Genomic DNA, 19,700 nt, shown 5'->3' with positions numbered 1-19,700 from the left:
ACACACACACACACACACACACACACACAAGGGGCCGCAGGCCCTACAATACAATCATGGACGTATTTTCGCATAGAAAGTTACATCCTTGTACTGTTGCACGTGGGTTACACGTGATCTTCTAATGAGTACGAAAGTATATTGACAGAGTGAATACCATGTAACAAGAATAAACGTAATCAAAATAAATACTAAGATGTACACTTCTTTCCACATATTTATGAATCAGTAGAAGACAGATTGCTATACATTTAACACCGAACGAGTGAAAATGCAAATTTATGAATTTCTCGCTTTAACAACGAACCACAATGAGTTAATAAACTATTTATGCGCGAAAAATGTCATCCGAAAAAGAATAAAGTGTCCGAAATGTAATAATATTGTGGAACTGTATAGTGAACAACTAATTTTACATTGTACACATCATTATTACAAACGAATACGAGGACGTAAACGCGTACGGTTAATTTGTAATTTTAAAATAAGTGCTTTGAACAACACATGGTTTTCACAAGCAAATTTAAATATTAATACAGCTTGCCGGCTAATCTGTTATGTGATGCTGTTAAACAATCCCCGACAAATATTTGCGACCAGAACTGGTGTCATTTTATGCGATGCTGATATATGATATGCTAGCTTCACAGACGTGACAAATATTCCTGCAAAAAGAGCTGAATATAACATCACATACAGTAGTTCACTGGACTAACTTTTGCAGAGAGATATTTTATGTTATGTAACTTAATAAATTCATAAAACTACATCTATTATATTTTGTGTACCTTATACAGCAGGGAACTTGTCTCATCGGAGTGCAGTAATGTCTAAAAGTTAGTATTTATTGAAGAACTTTTTTTGTTAATAACTTTTCAACGAATGGCGAGCGACGGTTAAAACTTGTTGGAGGTCACTCAGGGTCACGACCTTGACAACATGTGTCAAGGTCAAGGTCATCGGAGGGTGGTCCGTTATAATGCATAATTACCAAAATGTTTTTTACTGTGTACAGTACCTACAGGTACATAAATTTGTATTTAGTTACACTAGATACAAGCATTTAGGTATATACTGCCTATATACTGCACCTATATACTGCACAATACTTATCTTAATCCTAGATATACCCACTGGAATCCCTGGGACTCCATTCATATTTGTTATCGTAACTTCTGTTAAAATGGATATATTTGGATTAATTTTTTTTTTAATCGATTGAGAATTGATTAAGGAACAAGCCCATAATGTGTAAAAGTCGATAAAATTAAGGAACTACGAGATATATAGGTTCAAAAAAAGAAAAATTTAGAAACAAAAAAATCTCGATTTAGAAAGTTGCGCTGAGATCCCGAGAACCCCAGTGTGTACAGCTAGGATTAATTATATACCATTCTTTATTTCAGTTTTTATAATATTTAATTTGTATATTTTTTAAACATTCTTTTTATAAGTTTTATAGCAATACAATTATAGCTACTATTACTTTTAAATATTGAAGAGGTTTTAATTTACAATTGTTATCCTTCGGTTTTTTTAAGAAGAATTTTCAAAATATTTCATAAAGAGAACATGGAAAAATATTTTAAAATTATCTTATACATCCGATTTTATCCGTTTATTAGGCAATATTTAGAAATTAATATCTCATTATCTCTATTGCGAAAATTGCAAAATGGTAGGTATAGAGGACTTTTCGACTTAATTTTTTTATTAGAAATAGCACTATATGATTAGTGGGCGTTATTTCAGTTATACCCTGTATAATCGTACATACTTGATTTTCATGAGACATAGGTGATTTTACGATCACAATTGCACCGAAAAAAATCCAGACTTTTTCCGATCATAATGATCGGATTATCTTTTCAAAAAGTAACAAACAGCTATTTCGGATTATTTTGATCGGACAAAAATCCGATCACATTTATTAATCGGAAATAAATTTATCGGACTAAGTATATCCGATGAGAAATATCCGTTCGTTACCTTTTGACTATTCGATCACATTATGTTCGATCAAGTCTGCATGCATATATTTTTGATCTGATGTTAACTGATCAAATTATACATATAGTTGAATAAACAAGCATTGATCATTTAACATGTAAATTTTTATATAAGAAAAGGTTTATTTATAAAAACATGGATTACTTTTTCCTTAACGTTCGTAGTTTCAAGCACTGTTTTTATATCCTGAGAAATTTTGTTGTCACACACTTCTTTTCGATACTGCAATGATGCAGTTTATGCAGTCAAAAATTAACGAATGCGTAATAAAAATCAAAAGAGAAACGTAATAAAAATTAAATAGATATTCGCACCAGAAACACGTGCTCGTTCGATCTCAACATGAAAGTAATGCCATCAGTCTAAAGAGTCTACGGAAACAGTCACTGATCACATGATCAACTATTCTGTGATTGGTCAGCGTCTTTCAAACTTGGTCGCGAATAAAATATTTTCTCTTTATCCATTCAAGGCTAATGTCTGATCAAGTTGTAGGTTTATCCGATGAAATTTTAACGGATAGGCATATAACGGACATATTTTATTCACATGTAATCAGAAATTATATTTCATCGGATAAAGGTGTTTGTCACTTCATTGGATAATCCTCAATTCAATTGAAATTGATCACGCGGAGGAAGCATTAGAACGGTTATTTCCGATCAAAAGCACTGGACATTTTTTTCATTTTTTATACAAATCAGAAAAAATGAGCGTTTTTTGTTCTTTCTGAATGTCTTGATTCTTACAGAATAATTATATAATGATTCGTAGCCGAGTTCTGTAGAAAATATCGTGACTTTGGAATTTGTGTAAATTAAAAAAATTTTTATTATGTATAAGAATAAAACTTTTCAGAAAGATATAAAAAAATATACATTTTTTGTCTGATTTAACGTGGAATTTAACTAAACTAACCAAACTTCGTTGGTAAAGAAGACACACACGAGATGCCATCTACAATATAAATTGGAAACTCATAAGATATATTTTTGTCACTGAAAATTCAAATGCCAGCTTAGCCTACTTTTAGCCCCGGTCTCCCCAACATTTAAATATTAAACAAAGCATAAATATTTAAAATAATAATTTCTAATCCATGAACTTAAAATTCATTTTTCTCGGAACGGGTTTATATCTAAAGAATGTACCTCTATTAATTACATGAAATAATTTTTATTTGTTAACCAATACTCTGTATTGGTTAACAATAATCTGTATATTTAATATAATAATACTTGTAAGGCTTCTACGGGAATTTTTCATACAAAAACTATGCGTTTCGTAAATTATCTCCGCGTCCAAATCCATTACTAGAATGCCAATGTTTCGTGAATATTGCAGTTTACTTCATCAGGGCAAGGAATAACCTAAATATTATCAATATCAGACTGCTCCTCGCCCTGATGAAGTAAACTGCAATGTTCACGAAACGTTGACATTCTAGTAATGGATTTGGGCACGAAGATACACATTTTTTTAGTATCTTTTATTCTGAAGTAATAAGATTATATATGTTTACAAATTTATATTATTGTGTGTAGAAAAATATAATTACGTAATTAATCAATACGCTTTACCAGTTCTTTAGTCATTTCTTTCAAATCTTTTCTTGAAATTTTTCCTGAACCCGTATATGGAAAATTGTCCAAAAATATAACTCCTGCACGTAGTTTGTAGTGATCCATCATATTCCTCGCCACAAAATCTATTAATTCCTGTTCTGTCACCTGTACAAAAAAAATTAAATCAGTGTGAAGATATTCTAATACATAAAAATATTTCCTATTTCCTATTAAAAAATAATAGACATATAAATTTAATGATATACTTTTTCAATCCAATAATCAAATAATGTTTAAGTTTAATTCAATTTGTTATAAAATAAAAAATATGAAATTTACACGGTGGTCCTATATAAAATCTTAAATTTTACTTGCTTAAAATGCCTTATTTATTAAATTTTGACCGAATTAATGTTTTAAAAACAAATATTTTAATTCGTTTTTCTCATTTTTTTTAACACATCAATGTCTTTGTTTTTATAATATGAGTATGATTCTCTCTATCTACTAGAGATTTTAAGAAAATTTATCTAGCGAAATGTTCAAGATCATTTTAGAGGAAAGTTACCGATATCGATATACCACTTTGTTTGTAGACAATATTTCTTAAACAAAAGGTAAAAATAAAACATTAAAAACACAAGTATAAATTAAAAAGTGTTTTCTATCAGATAGTATGCAGTTTTTATAATACTGTTTGCAATTTTGCAATAATTAATTTTTTCGTAAGATAAGCAAAAATGAGGGTCTGACAAAATGGGCTCCAAAACTGACACAGTAGACCTACGTATTCTCTTTTTTTCTTTTACAGGAAAAGTACCTACAAGTGAATGTATATAAGATTTTCCCGAATCTTTTCATTTCGTTATAAAACATTTTTATTGAATTATATGCATATTTATTAAATTATGTTGTTCTTTATATTGTTCTGCAAGATGCAAATATGTAACGCGATAGTTTTTCAAGAGTTTTTCTATATATACACGATTGCCTTCAGTTTCAATAGAGCTATTTGACGCTATAAAGCAACATTACAAAGATTAAGTTAGCTCATGGTCTGTTTTACAACCAAGTGTGACGGTTTACGCTGTACTTCAATTTTCAATTTAAAATCGTATTGAGAAAAAATAATTTAAATAAAACTGATTTAGAAAACTACAAGCATTTAAAACAACGAAATATTATCAATAATATAGTCACTATTATTTAAACTACGCAATTTGCAAAAGAAAATCGTAAGAATTTTATTTTCGCATTCGTAGAATTCGATTTTAGCTTATTTGGTATAGAAACAAACTACAAATATACGAATTATTAGTTTGTACCTACTTCTTTAATTAGCTAAACAGATTATGATTTTCTTATTTTAGTATTAATACATAAGTGCAATAGTTAGTTTATGAGAAATAAGGGGGTGTCGCTTTAGGAGACCTATGTCAGTATCGGTGACTTTTCTCTAGGTACTATTAGTAATATTCAAATTTTCTTTTGTAAATCTTTATTCTATGATTTTATCATACTTATAAAGATTGTACCTCGGCACCAGGCCTCTTGGTAACATAAGCAAGAGGATGCTCATCGTCTAATGCATGAGGCACTCCTATGATTGCAGTCTCTAGCACTGCAGGGTGTAACATTAACACATTCTCAATTTCTGCAGGAGAGATCTGATATCCTCTATACTTCATAAGTTCTTTTATTCTGTCGATAATGAATAATTCTCCATCTTCGTCTATATAACCGATATCACCCGTGTGCAACCATCCTATTTTTTAAATTTACAGATGTATGATATAATAAGATTAGATTTTTTTTCATAACATTATTATATATTTTTTAAATTTAATTAAATATAATTTATTTATAGTTTTTGAATATGTATTAATTGTAATTAATTTTTTTTAACCATAATTATGTTTATGATTATTGTTATGACAGAATTTCTTTACCTTCCTCATCAATCGTACTTTTTGTTGCCTCAGGATTTCTATAATAACCATTCATCATGGTTGCAGATTTTACCCATATTTCTCCCGATTGATTCGGACCAAGAATTTTTCCATTTTCGGGATCTACGATCTTCATTTGCACATTCTCGACTACCACACCGCAAGATCCGTTCTTGTGACTCGGTAGTTGACTTGTTATAAAACCACTGGTTTCCGTCATTCCTTAAAACAAAAGAAATGATTAAAATTTTATAACACACATTAAAGTATATACTAATATATTGCATTATCCATATTTACCATAACCTTGCAATATGTCGACATGTGGTAAAATACATTTCAATTCTTCCTGCACTTTCGGCTTAATTATTGCACCAGTGCTCATTATAATTTTTAAAGATGATAAAGAATATTTCTTTACGTAACCCGCTTTGAGAAACCGATTGATCATGCTTGTGCTAAGAAAAATAAATGCTACCTAGATAACAAAATAATTTATACTTCTGAATCATATCGTGTGCAAACTATTTCTAAATATAACGCTAATAATATATACATATAAGTAGATATCATTAAATCACGATTTTAATATATTCTTTCTTACAATTACATAGTTACTTTGCACTTATCTTGACTGCAAGATGTTATCATATTTAATTCATTATCAATTATATAAATGCAATTCATTACTCACATTGAACGAGAAGATATGATACAAAAATTAATAGTACTATTCTAATAATAATAAGTTATTGTGTCAATTATTTGTTTAATTTAAAAATGTTAAAGTATGCTTGAAGAAAACCAATTCAGTTCAACTTTGTTATAGATTTTGCAAGAGCAAGAAAATTAAACCACTACGATAACTTATTTATAGTATATATAAGAAGCTATTTATTTTTACTTATTTATATTATCGTGAAACATTATATTTTATTAGAATATTTATATATAACAAATTATTACTTTGTATTTTTCAATTAATCGACAAGTCATCTCCTCGTCAAATTCTGGATAGAAGATCGCTAAGCTGCCTTGCACGATCATACTTAAATTCAGCGCTGTCCCACTCAGCCAATAAAGAGAAGAAAACCAAAGTAGTGGCGTGTTAGCCACAGCTAAAATATTTCCCTGGGTAATGACTAATAGTCCATAATTGGACAGTTCGACGCCTTTCGGCATCCCCGTAGTGCCCGACGAATGCAAAATGCACGCCGTCTTTTTTATATCGTCGAGCTCAACGTAACGGAAATTTGCTACTTCTACATCATTGCAATTTCTCAGAATATCGAAGAACGAAATCGCATCGACATGCTTGCCAAAAATCACTATCATGGGATTGCATTTTTGCTCCTTTATCGCGCTCAAAACAACATCCACTGATTTCTCACTGCAGAAGATCACTTTTGGCGTGGTCAGTCGTAAAACGTGCAGCGCAGTTTCTGATGGCAAATAATTCATAAATAATAAAAAAATAAATATTACGCGCTAAGTATTAAGGTAGATTAAAATAGAAGATAAAATTGGACTCACTCGCACTGTTATTAATAAATGCATTATTTCGAATTTATTAATTTAATCGAATACAACATGGAATATTTGATAATTCAGGAAGAACTTACGCAAGTCCATGTTTTCATTCCACGAATTGAAGATTGCGTTGATATAAGCTGCCGAAAGGCAAGGCACGATGGAGTTGAGATGATTGCCTGTGCATGTACTAATAACATCACCGGATTTAATTCCTTGTTTTTGAAACCACAAGGCGCATCTCACAACTTTATCTTGCAGTTCCGCGTATGTGATTGTTTTTTCGGTGCATGCGTCCAACTATATATTATTTTAACTATATATTATTTAAAAAAATGTTTCAAAACACCACAAAATTAATTATGTTGCAGAATCACTAATTCGCGATTAAAAGAATTATTCACAACTCTAAAATGTACTTTTACTAATTAATAATCAAAATTAAAATTTACAAAAACTATGTACAATTGTAAAGTCTTTCAATTATTTTTTAAAGAATTTTATTTTGATTCGCTTCAGAATTCTTTTTCGGATTTGTTCTTTTTTTAGAAACACCTATTGAATTGTATCACGTACGGAAAATATTAGTCTTAAAGCATTTATTGTTAATAATTACCGTTCATGATTAGGTTTAAAAAAGAATTTTTGATAATATTAAATTATAAATTTTATTTATAATGTTGGTATTATGATAATTCCGCGATTATTTTAAAATTATAGTTTAAATTTTTTACATGTTTGTTTCTAAATTTTTTGTGAATATTCGCTAATATATGTATATGTATTACATAACATTAAATAAGAAATTGTTTTGACATTAAATTTATTGGACAGTATTATAAAACATGTGATAAAAGAATACACATTAGCATCTTTATAAATGACGTCAATGTTAAACTTTAACGATTTACTCGATAATGTTTTCTATTGTTTTATTCTGTACTTTGACGGCCGTTATCACGTGACTTTGCTAGCCAGAGATTATTGTCTATTAATGAAAACGTGATTCATCACGCTCGTACGGTTATTGATAGTTGTCTGTGATTAAATCCACATTTTAGTTGTTTTGCGGTTTCTTTCATATATTTGTCTTAGCATTTTATAATTAAATTATTTTAGACAAATTTTTTGTGACCTTTTATGTCTTACTTTAATCAATCTAAAATAATATATTTTTAATCAATTAGTGTTTAACTTGTAACGATTTATATATGTAAAATATCTTTAGATATTTTGAAATTACAAAAGTAAAATATTAGTTTACAAAATTAATAAATTATTAAGTAAATTTCTTCATATAAAAATAAATTTTATAACGTTAAAATAATGGTATAGTTTCAATGTTTCTTTCTATGCATTTACTTCTATTACGTTATAATTACGTTATAAACAGCTCTGCAAGGAGTGCTGGAAGAAAGCAGAACTAACTCAATTAAATATTCGCATAAAATATTCGGTCGAAGTTTAATATCGAAATATTGTATATTATATGTACAATATATGAATTCTCTCCTTAGTATACTTGTTTATCTTATATTTTGGCAAATTTTAGTTTAATATTGTATTGTACAAAATAAACAGATTGATAGAAGCAATAGGGCAATGACAATTTATATTCATATTATTATTAATATAAATCTTTTTTATTCCAGAGTATATTTTTAATAAATCTTCTTTCTTATTTAGATAGACATAAATTTTAAAAGTTGAAATCTACTTTTCTGATAAATTCTATGTATTATACTATAATGTTATATGCTTATAACTAATGTTATATGCTTATAAACATGACTTACATATGCAATTTTGTTTCCATGACTTTTAATTCTGATCCATAACATTTCTCCGAGACTCTTGTATTTATTCATGTTATGCTTTACTGGTCCCTTGTAAATGCCATTTTCTACAGTAAAATTCTGTATGTAACATACAAATCAGATTGTTTCAATTGTTTGTTACTTTGCATTATATGCCTTTAATTTAAAAAATTGCGAACACACACACGTGAAACACTGTACATTTATAACTTTTTTCTTAAAATGTAACATAAAAATTAAACACATTAATAAATCACTATGTGATTTTACAATTACCTTTGGATCATGTTCAACAGTTTCGTAAGAAATACTTGGATCTTCCATCGTAAATATGATATTCTGAATGCGTTCCAACAATGTTACTCTACAGTAATGTGTCGTAAATAGAGCGTTTTAGTTATTCTAAATAAGTGAACTGAAATTGATTATCAAAATGTACGAGATATCTGTGTGTGTGTGTGTGTGTATGTGAATATTTGTTGTGTACTTATTGATTTTTATCATATCACTAAAACTATGATGGTTTTGTTGCATAATCTTTTATTTTCATTGAATCGTATAAATACTAATTTTATTGTAAGAATTTATTATACAATACTTATAGCAAAACACAAAACAGATATATATAACACAACAGTTATAATGTAGCAGTTGACCTTGAGAGCGATCCCAAATTGCTTAAATTCAAGAACTATAACAAAACTACAATTTTTAATTTTTCCCCTTAAAAATAATAAGAAATGAAATAGTAGAAAATATTTCAATATCTTTATTTATTTTATCTGATAGTTATGTATGATGTACCTACTTATATGAGAGAAGAAGTACTAAAATACTCAGAAAATACTCGTCAACAAAAATAAACACTAAAAAATAACTACTAAAAAGCCATCATTACTTGTAGTTGTTAAATTGATAAATTATTACAAACAATTAAAAATAAAATAGAGACACGATCGAATTCATTTGCATACAAAATCCATTTACATACAAAAAAGATTTAAACATATATAAACAATACCTTTGATTAGATAGTTAAGATATCCGATGTAGAGAAAAAATGTTGAAATTTGAAGAAAAATTGATAGCGTCGATTATAACGAAAAAGATTCCGTGTCTGGTGGACGGAAATTTTTCACTACGCAAAGATCATTCTATGCGAACATTCAGCAGACAAGTGAGTAACAAAACGATTGTGAACGTTATTAAAAGTAGTAGACTATATATAAGCATTTACTGACTATTTATAATACATCCTTCTTTTTTGATATATCTATTGTATCTCTCTCTCTCTCTCTTTCACATATAATAAATCAAGTTCAGTTTCCATAACTGCGCAAATTATAAACATTTGCATCATCATTATTATTATTAGATCAATAAATTTCTTTTTCACGTTTTATGATATTTATCTTAAGGAAAATATTCTTGTCTTAAATAGATGACTAGATGAATATCTATTGCGTTGTAACCTTGTACTTCAATCTTTCGATTCAACAAATGAAATATTATGAAACTCTTTCGCCTTGGGAGTCATTCGGTGTGGCAGCGCTTATTAAAAGTTATACATGACGAGTCACTCTTATCTCACAAATTTATTTATTCAATCGTAAATTACAAACAATTACCTATACCCAAAGTTTAACTAAAATGATTTACACCAAAGCGGACGGAATCAATTTATTTATAGTAATACAATAACTCATTACCTCTCAATTATTTTCTAGTTCTTAACTTTGTTGTTATTTTTTATGTCATTCACTGATTCTTACTAACAATGCTATTATTTCTTGACTACTGTGTGTGACTGTGTTTATTGATTTTTATTGTCTTCGGGGATTTACTGATTTTTATAGTCTTCAATTAGGCAATTAACTAAGTATAGGTAGTCGTCTTTATTGCAAAATTCGATAAAGCTTTAAACCGTCAATCAATTCATATATGATCTTAGCTGATTGAAAGTCAAATGCGCCTGATCAAAGATCAATTGCGAAGACAAATTATTGCATTTTGATAATTTCGACAATGTATGATGTGATTTTCAATGAGAAATGACTATCAATTAGATTTTGAATCGATATTAACTTGCTAATAATTTGACAAATTATTTTTCACTAGTTGTTATATGGCCTCAAATACCTTTAAATGATTATAACTACCGAATTATAATAACTTTTAATATTAGATATATTATTTAACGTATACTCTCTACATATAATTTATTTTAATTACTCTTCCGTCTCTTTATATTTTTTAATATTTAACAAAGCATACAAATATTTAAAAAAAGTAATTTTGCAGCTGTCATAGCAGAAACGCTTTTTTAGAAATTATGCAAATCTAAATATTACATACTTCTATCAATTATAATAAAACAATTTTTTATTTGATAAAAAAAACGATAATCTATATTTGTATCTTGTATTCTGAAGTAATAAGAGTTACACATTTATAAATTAAAGTTATTATGAAAGAATATAATTATGTATCTAATCACCGTAGTTTACTAGTTTCTTAGTCATTTCTTTCAAATCTTTTCTTGAAATTTTCCCTGAACCCGTATATGGAAAACTATCCAGAAATATAACTCCTGCACGTAGTTTACATCGATCTTCCATGTTCTCCACCACAAAGTCTATCAATTCCTGTTCCGTCACCTGTACAAAGAAAATGAAAAAGATTAATCCAGTACATAAAATATTTCCTGTTTTGTATTAAAACGTTCGCGATTCTTTTGTTCTTATCGAATCTTTATTTCTTTAAACTTAAACTGATTTATTCATTGCACTCTAATTTTGATCGAGTTAATATGCAAATTTTTTAATTTGTTTTTTAATTATTTTAATCACATCAAGATCCTTATTTCTATAAGTGTGATTCTCTTTCTAGTAGACATCTATTAAATATTTTAAGAAAATATCTGACGGAATATTCAAAATCGGCTCACTGTTAGAAATATTCTGATTTTATTTTGTAAATCTTTATTTTTTATGACTTTATTATATATTTCTAACAAAAGATTGTACCTCGATGCCAGGTCTGTTGGTAACGTAAGCAAGAGGATGTTCATTGTCTAATGCATGGGGCACCCCTATTACTGCAGCTTCTAGCACTGCTGGATGTGTTACTAACATATTCTCGATTTCTGCGGGAGAGATTTGCTGACCTCTGTACTTTATGAGTTCCTTCATTCTGTCGATAATGAACAATTCTCCATCTTCGTCTATATAACCGATATCACCCGTGTGCAACCATCCTATTTTTTAAATTTACTTTTATGTCATTATATTTTTATAACTATATTTATTATATATATTTTTGGGATCTAATGGAATATAATTGATTTAGTTTTTGCATGTGTTAAATTGTAATTAATTAAAAAAATATATTATTATTACTTATTATTACGACAAATAAGATTTACCTTCCTCATCAATCGTACTTTTTGTCGCTTCAGGATTTTTATAATAACCAGTCATCATGGTTGCAGATTTTACCAATATTTCTCCCGGTTGATTTGATTCAAATATTTTCCCGCTTTCAGGGTCCACGATCTTTATTTGCACATTCTTGGCTACAACTCCATTAGATCCATTCTTATGATGTGATTGCGGCGACGTTACAGGACCACCGGTTTCTGTCATTCCTTGAAACATAAAAAATGTAATTAAAATTATATCATCCACATAATATATGTTAATATCTTATTGTCTTTTTTGTATTTACCGTAACCTTGCAATATTTGGACGTGTGGTAAAATATATTTCAATTCTTCCTGCACTTTATTATTCATAATTGCACCACCGTACAGTATAACTTTTAGGGATGATAAAGAGTATTTCTTTATACAATTCGCTCTGAGAAACCGACTCAATGTACTTGTGCTTAAAAAAATAATTTCTACCTAGATAATAAAACAATTCATATTTTGAATTGTATTACATATCATGCGCAAACTACTTGTAAATATAAAACTAATCATATATCTAATTTATAATGTAAAGAAGTAGATAGATGTCATTGTAAAAGATTGTTATAATATATTTTTTCTTAGTCGTTATAATTTGTATTTTTGGCAAGATGTTATATATATTCAATATGCTATTAATTCATCAAAATACAATTTGGTACGTACAAATACATTAAACGAGAAATTGATACAAAAATTTTACAAAAATTAATATAATTATTTTAACAAAAGATAAGTTACAATACATATATATAGAAATCACATTAGTTATTAATTTAAAATTTAAAAACATTAGATTATACTAAAAAAAATCAATTTACGTCAACTTCATTATAGAACTCGCAAAACAATAAAAACTAAATTAGAATAAAAATTGACTTATAACAGAAAATTACTTGCTACTACTTATTTACATTAGTGTGAAACAATTTAGTGATATTATTTTTAGAAAATGTAAAAAATTAAAATAATTTCACTTTAATTATTCAACGAAATTAAGAAAATGAAATTTTTTATATATAACATAACATTACTTGGTATTTCTCGATCAGTTGACAAGTCATCTCCTCGTTAAATTCAGGGTAGATGATCACTTTGCCGCTTTGCTCGATCGTAATTAAGTTCAGGACGATCCCACTCACCCAATAAAGAGAAGAAAACCAAAGAAATACCATGTTAGCCAAGTCTATACTTTTATTCTGACTGATATGTAATAGGACATTATTGGACAATTCAACGCCTTTTGGCATCCCTGAAGTGCCTGACGAATGTAAAATACATGCCGTCTTCGTCATGTCAACGTGATCGACGTAATGAAAATTTGCTACTTCCACATCGCTGCAATTACTCAGAATATCGGAAAATGAAATCGCGTCAATATGCTTGCCAAAAACTACTATCATGGGACTGCAATTCTGTTCCTTTATCGCGCTCAAGATGACATCCACCGATTTCTCGCTACAGAAGATTACCTTCGGCATGAGCATTCGCAAAACGTGCAACGCAGTTTCTAATAATAAATAACTCATATATAATTTTAAAAAATAAACATTGCACTAAATATTAAGATATTTTAAAGTAATTAAAATTATAATTGCGCGTATTTTATTAATACGCGGAAATATATTAACTATTTCTAATTTTACTGCACGTGTTAACGTGGAATATTGCAACATTTAACAGTCGCGAAAGAACTTACTTAGATTCATGTTCTCGTCCCACGAATTGAAAATCACGTCGATATAAATTGCTGAAAGACAGGGCACGATAGAGTTGTAATGATTACCCGTACACACACTAATGATATCGTCAGATTTGACTCCTTGTTTTTGTAGCCACAAGGCGCATCTCACAACTTTATCTTGCAACTGTGCGTATGTGACCGTCTCTTCAGTGCATGCGTCCAACTACATAGTGTTATTATAAAAAATGTTTCAAAACAATAAAGAATTAGTTATATGGTAGAGTCATTAGCTTACTACTGAAAGAACCATTTATAAATTCCAAAACATTTTTTATATTGATTAAAAGAAGAAATTAAATTTTACAAAAACTATATATAATCGTAAAAATATTCAATCAGTTTTTACATAATTTTATTTAAATTTTCGTTTTTTTTATTTACTGTGAACTTTTTTTAATGCCTATTGAATTGTATCACGAAAAAATTCCGAAATGATAGTCTATTTCCTTTTTATAAAGTTCTGAGAATTTTTTTTTAATACTGTATTTTCTCGTATATTGGTAAAAATAGTTGCCATAAGAAAATGCAGTACTAAAAAGTTCACTAAAAATTCTGAAAAAATTCTTAGAGCTCTATGAAGAGAATGTAAACAATTTTTGCCTCATGCTATTTTTCTGTAAAGTTGATAGTATTTGAGTAAAAAATTATTCAAGACTATGATATTCGGCACTTTTAGTAATTAATATCTCGTTAACTATTACAAAAATTGCAAAATGATAAAGGACTTTTCAACTCAGTTTAGGCCGCTCTATCTACAAAAAAGTGCTTGGTAAAAGTCTCACGGGACACCCTGTATATAAAATTGACTCACGTGTGCAATTTTTTCTCCATTGCTTCTAATGCCGTGCCATATCACTTCTCCGGGACACTTGTATTTATTCAAATCATGTGTTATTTGCCCCTTATAAATGCCATTTTCTACAGTGAAAATCTGTAAATAACAAATTAGATTGTTTTAATTGTTTATAATTTTGAACACACAATACTTTTGAACTACGTATCTTTAATATACATATTTAACGTCATATAATCATGGTTTTTTTATCGAATGTAACGTGAAAAAATTAGCTACATCAACAGATGATTATTATATAATTTTACACTTACCATTGGTTCATCAACCATTTTACTAGAAATATCTGGACCTCTTATCGTAAATATAAGATTCTGAATGCGCTCCAACAATATTACTTTACAATACTGCGTCATAAATAGAACATTTTAGTTATTCTAAATGAGCGAACTAAAATTAACTATCAAATTGTGTGAAATGTGTGTGTTGGAAAAATTGAATGAACACTTAAAATTTTCTGCACACTCTCCATTTATGGAAATTCCGTAATATAAAGGATAAAATATGAATGCATTATGTTTTTTAATTTATTATTATATACTTTCATTAAAATTAGAAAAAAAACCTTATTTTTTCTTAGATCTTTAATTTCTTCAAGTTTAAACTCCAAAACTTGGGTTTTGATACCATATGCCTAATTTTTTGCATTCTATTAATAAGTTTTTCGAACATCTTGATCACAGACTTATATATGTTTAATCTAGTGTTTAACTTCTACAAGAATACATTTTTCCATTCATTTTCTATTTGTTGACGAAATATTAATTTCTAAAGATTACCAAATAAGCGATTGCCAAATCACGTAATGTTATTCACATACCGAATAAACGATTCTCAAATCACATAATGTTATTCACATAATCCTATGATCAAAAACTGAGTCAAAAAGTCCTTTACCATTTTGCAATTTCCGTAATAATTAATGGTTGGGCGGCTTATTCGGCAATCTTTAGAACTAATTAATATTTTATAAATCATTGTGAAAATTGTGTGTGTGTGCAAAATTGTAGAGGACTTTTCGATTCAGTTTTTAATCAGAAATAGCGCTATATATATATATATATAATTTAAATATAAAATACATATACATATAATTTAAATATGAATACATATACATATTTATAAAATAGATTTCTCTTCCAAAATCAATTCTATAAATAGAGACACACTGATATATCGCTCATTATCACTTTTATTATTTAATTTTCTACTTCAAAGTTTATAAAAAAGATATGTTTACTATAATCACAGTATATTAGTTATTATACAAACAGCAATAAAAGTGATTAAAAATATTAGTTTTTTAACAATTAATTTAATTATATGCTGTTATCTGCATATTACTTATTGAATTTTATCGCAACATTAAAACAATTTACAGTTTTGTTAAATAATCTTTATCTTTATTAAATTGTACAAATGTTGATTTTATTATATGAGCTTATTGTATGATACATATACTTACAGAAAAGTATAGAACAGATGTAACAAAATACTTGTAACACTAGCAATCGATCTGAAGAGCTACTGCAAGTCGCTTGAAACCAAGAACTGAATTATAATAAAACAATATAATCTTTTAAACATGAACTAAAAAACAATGGCTACTTTCAGCAGAAAAGCCGCTTTGTAATTGTTGTAAAATTCTTGAATATGATTGGTTTATACATTTAGATCCAATGAAGAACTAAGGACAAGGCCAATCATATTGAAGAATTTTACAACAGTTGCAAAGCTGCTTTCTCTGCTGAACGCAGCCAATATAATCGATATAACCGGTTATACCGTTCTTAGTTCCCGTTCGATATAAAGCAATCATACAAGGGAGTCCAGGGCATCGTGAATCACAAAAATTCAAACTCTTAAAAGTTCATCTAAATATAAAAATTTTTGTATCATTTTTAAAAATAATTAGAGTATAATGGATATTTTAAAATTTAATAAGTGTATTTAGTAAAAATGTATTGATTTTTAAGAAAAAATAAAAATATATTTTTTTTTAAGAGAGAGAGAAATGGTGCCCACATTGGTGTCTCATATCCGGAATATCATAAGTCACGTACAAAATAGTAGGATTATGCAAGAAATAACGGTGAAAGTTGAAAAGTATTTTCAATTAACTTGTACATTCTTAGCATATTCACTAATACTATAAAATATAATTACAACTAATAATTATTAAATAATACGTTAGAAAATTATAGGAAAACAAATGAGAACCATTAATATAAGATAAAACATTTATTACGACAAAATAAAATTAATTGCTTAGAATTATAAACTGCCCTTTTAGTACATATACTTTATGTATTATCCAGTTTCATTATGAATGTTTAATGTTAGGATCCATAGTACCCCAATTATATATTTAATTATACATTTAATTAATAGAAAACGATAAAAAATAAATGTTAGATTATTACTTGTAACGTAGTAACATGAGATAAGATGTGCAAAAATGCACCTTATCTTCATACATGTATCTTTTACTACAAAAACAATATTAAAATATTTTTATGCAGTTGAAAAGTTACTATTGCACCATGAAAACCATTAATGATCTATACAATAGAATTTAATCACTGCTACCGAGATAAAAAGTATGGGCAACGAAGTAAGTCGTATTGTACCGCAGTAGTATTAATTTAAACATTCTAGATTATGTTAAACAATCGATGACCATGTGCCCCGGTTTCCCCTATTGGTATTTGTAAATATTATGTAATAACTAAAATAAAAGTCGATTGGTATGAATACCGGTATATATACCGGTTATACCAGTTATATTCACAATTAGTAATTTAAATACATCTAACTGGTATAATCAGAATGTAAAGGTTATACCTTTATGTATATGTATATATACACTTATATATTTATTAAATTAGACACTTATTACATATCATAAGAAAAATATTGATATACTATTAACATCGGAGCAGTCATTCGATCTGTTATTAACAGAATAATGTTAATAACAGATGGAGTGACTGCTCCGATGTCACTCGATCTGTTATGTGAGTTTGCAAGGAAATCTCCACGTGTCTAAACTTGTGTATTTCGCTGATGATGGCCCCAAGTGTTGGCCGAAACGTTCGGAATTTTAACATAATTTCTTAAATATATCTATGTTAGAGATTATAATAATTGAGGTGCCGAAAAAATTATAGAGTCTCCGGGGTCCGATGTTAGAAATCGATCCGAGATCTCGGATGAAGAAAGAATTGATCAGTATGTTATATAACAAAATGAATAATAAATTAAACGATAATACGTACTCTCTAAATCTGAATCAGTGAATAGTCACTAATTATCCAGTGGCATACTTGGCACTGATAATCAGTGAAGTTCAACTAAAAAAGGAAAAATGTTTGAGCATTATGTAACTAAAATACTGATATTTGCACGTTAATTTCAATTTTCCAATACCATATTCATTGAATTTAAGCACTAAAATAAGGATAGTTAGATCACATAATAAAGATTAGCTAGGTTTGGGATCTCACATTTAATTCACTGATTACCAGTGGCATACTTGTCACTGATATCAGTGATTATCCACTGATTCAGATTTAGAGAGTAGTCATAATAATAAAAATAATGGTCTGATAATGGCTAAAACGTTTATGAGTTTATATTTTTAACGTACAATTTTTAAATATATGACATTCGCAAAAACATTCTGTGGCTGAATGCTCCTTTTATTTATTATTTATATTTAATAAGCTACTTTTAAATTTATAATTTTTTTAATCTTTATGATTTTTTTTAAAAGAATAGTCCACAACTAATAGTTTTAGATTTTTATGCCCTATATACTTACGAATAATATTTGCAAGTCATTATTTGAGGTGATCATAAATAAATTTTTGTAAAAGTTGTTAAGTTAAAAAATATCTTACATATGATAATAATAATATCGATAATTTATTCGTATTATTGATATTTATGAAAAATTATATACATTCTGGTATTATGAAAATTTTGATTATAAATCCGTATATTTGATCTTCAATACAGGTATTATAAAAAAAATAGATATATATATATATATACCGGTATACACACATAATAACTAGCAATATTATTTCAGTATTCAGTTCCTGCTAAAATGTAGCTACTAAAAAGCCATTACTACACGCGACTACCAATTTAGTAAAATATTATAAACAATGATATATAATAACCAGGTAGAGAACCACAGCAAAATATTTTGTTTATGTATAAAAAAGATTTAAATGTACATATACATATAAGATGCACTATATTTTTTATCGCAAATATTAAGATATGCTGTATAATGAGAAAGAATGTTGAAATTTGAAACCGATGTCAATTATAACGAAGAAGATTCCGTAAATAATGAATAGAAAAATGTTTTCACTACTTGAAGATTATTTCCTCAAATAAATATCCACTGAACACAAGTAAAACAAGTAAATGGTACACTTATGAACGTTGTAAACCGACTAAAAGCATTCGCTGTTACCTCATGTATAGATATATCTGTGATATCCCTCCCATCAGATATTTACCTATATAATCCCTCATAAATCACGTAAGTCTACACATGTAAACTATCACCTTTGTTGAGCCATTATTCACCCAAAAAAAAATATTCTACCGTTTAGCGGTTCCGTATTAATGTCAGAGGATTTTCCATTTATATATGATCTCGAGAGGATACTCTCCAAAGTAGAGGAATTTCGTTTACCCATGACAGGTTGGCTTTAAGATTGCAATCCTCTTAATAATAGAAGAAT

At 28.1% G+C, this 19,700-nt stretch overlaps 2 protein-coding genes across 2 annotated transcripts in view; both read right to left on the bottom strand.

Annotated features, from left to right (window-relative positions):
- Positions 1-19,392, bottom strand: part of LOC108765630 (uncharacterized) — a 36,192-nt gene extending 16,800 nt beyond the window's left edge. Inside the window, exons 1-13 of the mRNA XM_018514428.1 lie at positions 19,325-19,392; positions 15,192-15,284; positions 14,896-15,015; positions 14,040-14,247; positions 13,375-13,850; positions 12,598-12,775; positions 12,296-12,517; positions 11,898-12,127; positions 11,379-11,528; positions 5,825-6,002; positions 5,525-5,746; positions 5,111-5,340; positions 3,591-3,740 (exon numbers count right to left, since the gene is read on the bottom strand). Of these exons, the coding sequence (XP_018369930.1) occupies positions 3,591-3,740; positions 5,111-5,340; positions 5,525-5,746; positions 5,825-6,002; positions 11,379-11,528; positions 11,898-12,127; positions 12,296-12,517; positions 12,598-12,775; positions 13,375-13,850; positions 14,040-14,247; positions 14,896-15,015; positions 15,192-15,209 (2,382 nt within the window). The 5' untranslated portion in view covers positions 15,210-15,284; positions 19,325-19,392. The remainder of the gene's footprint in view (positions 1-3,590; positions 3,741-5,110; positions 5,341-5,524; positions 5,747-5,824; positions 6,003-11,378; positions 11,529-11,897; positions 12,128-12,295; positions 12,518-12,597; positions 12,776-13,374; positions 13,851-14,039; positions 14,248-14,895; positions 15,016-15,191; positions 15,285-19,324) is intronic.
- Positions 5,950-10,040, bottom strand: LOC108765633 (luciferin 4-monooxygenase-like). Its single transcript, XM_018514430.1, has 6 exons — positions 9,893-10,040; positions 9,148-9,286; positions 8,851-8,970; positions 7,147-7,354; positions 6,491-6,966; positions 5,950-5,998 (listed from the first exon to the last, which is right to left on the bottom strand). Exons 2-6 carry the CDS (start codon positions 9,193-9,195, stop codon positions 5,972-5,974), a joined length of 879 nt encoding a protein of 292 aa, XP_018369932.1. The 5' UTR covers positions 9,196-9,286; positions 9,893-10,040; the 3' UTR covers positions 5,950-5,971.
- Positions 19,393-19,700: the final 308 nt, after the last annotated feature.

This window comes from Trachymyrmex cornetzi, unplaced genomic scaffold (genome assembly GCF_001594075.2).
Source record: "Trachymyrmex cornetzi isolate Tcor2-1 unplaced genomic scaffold, Tcor1.1 scaffold503, whole genome shotgun sequence".
Lineage (NCBI taxonomy): Eukaryota > Metazoa > Arthropoda > Insecta > Hymenoptera > Formicidae > Trachymyrmex > Trachymyrmex cornetzi.
This window is presented reverse-complemented; position numbering and strand designations above follow the sequence as displayed.

Coding starts and splice junctions, on each gene's coding strand:
- LOC108765633 (XM_018514430.1), bottom strand. CDS start 9,195: ATGGAAGATCCAAGTATTTCTTACGAAACTGTTGAACATGATCCAAAG. Junction 7,355..8,850: donor ATGGAAACAAAATTGCATAT/GTAAGTCATGTT, acceptor AATAATATATAG/TTGGACGCATGCACCGAAAA. Junction 5,999..6,490: donor GATTAATTGAAAAATACAAA/GTAATAATTTGT, acceptor TTATCTAGGTAG/CATTTATTTTTCTTAGCACA.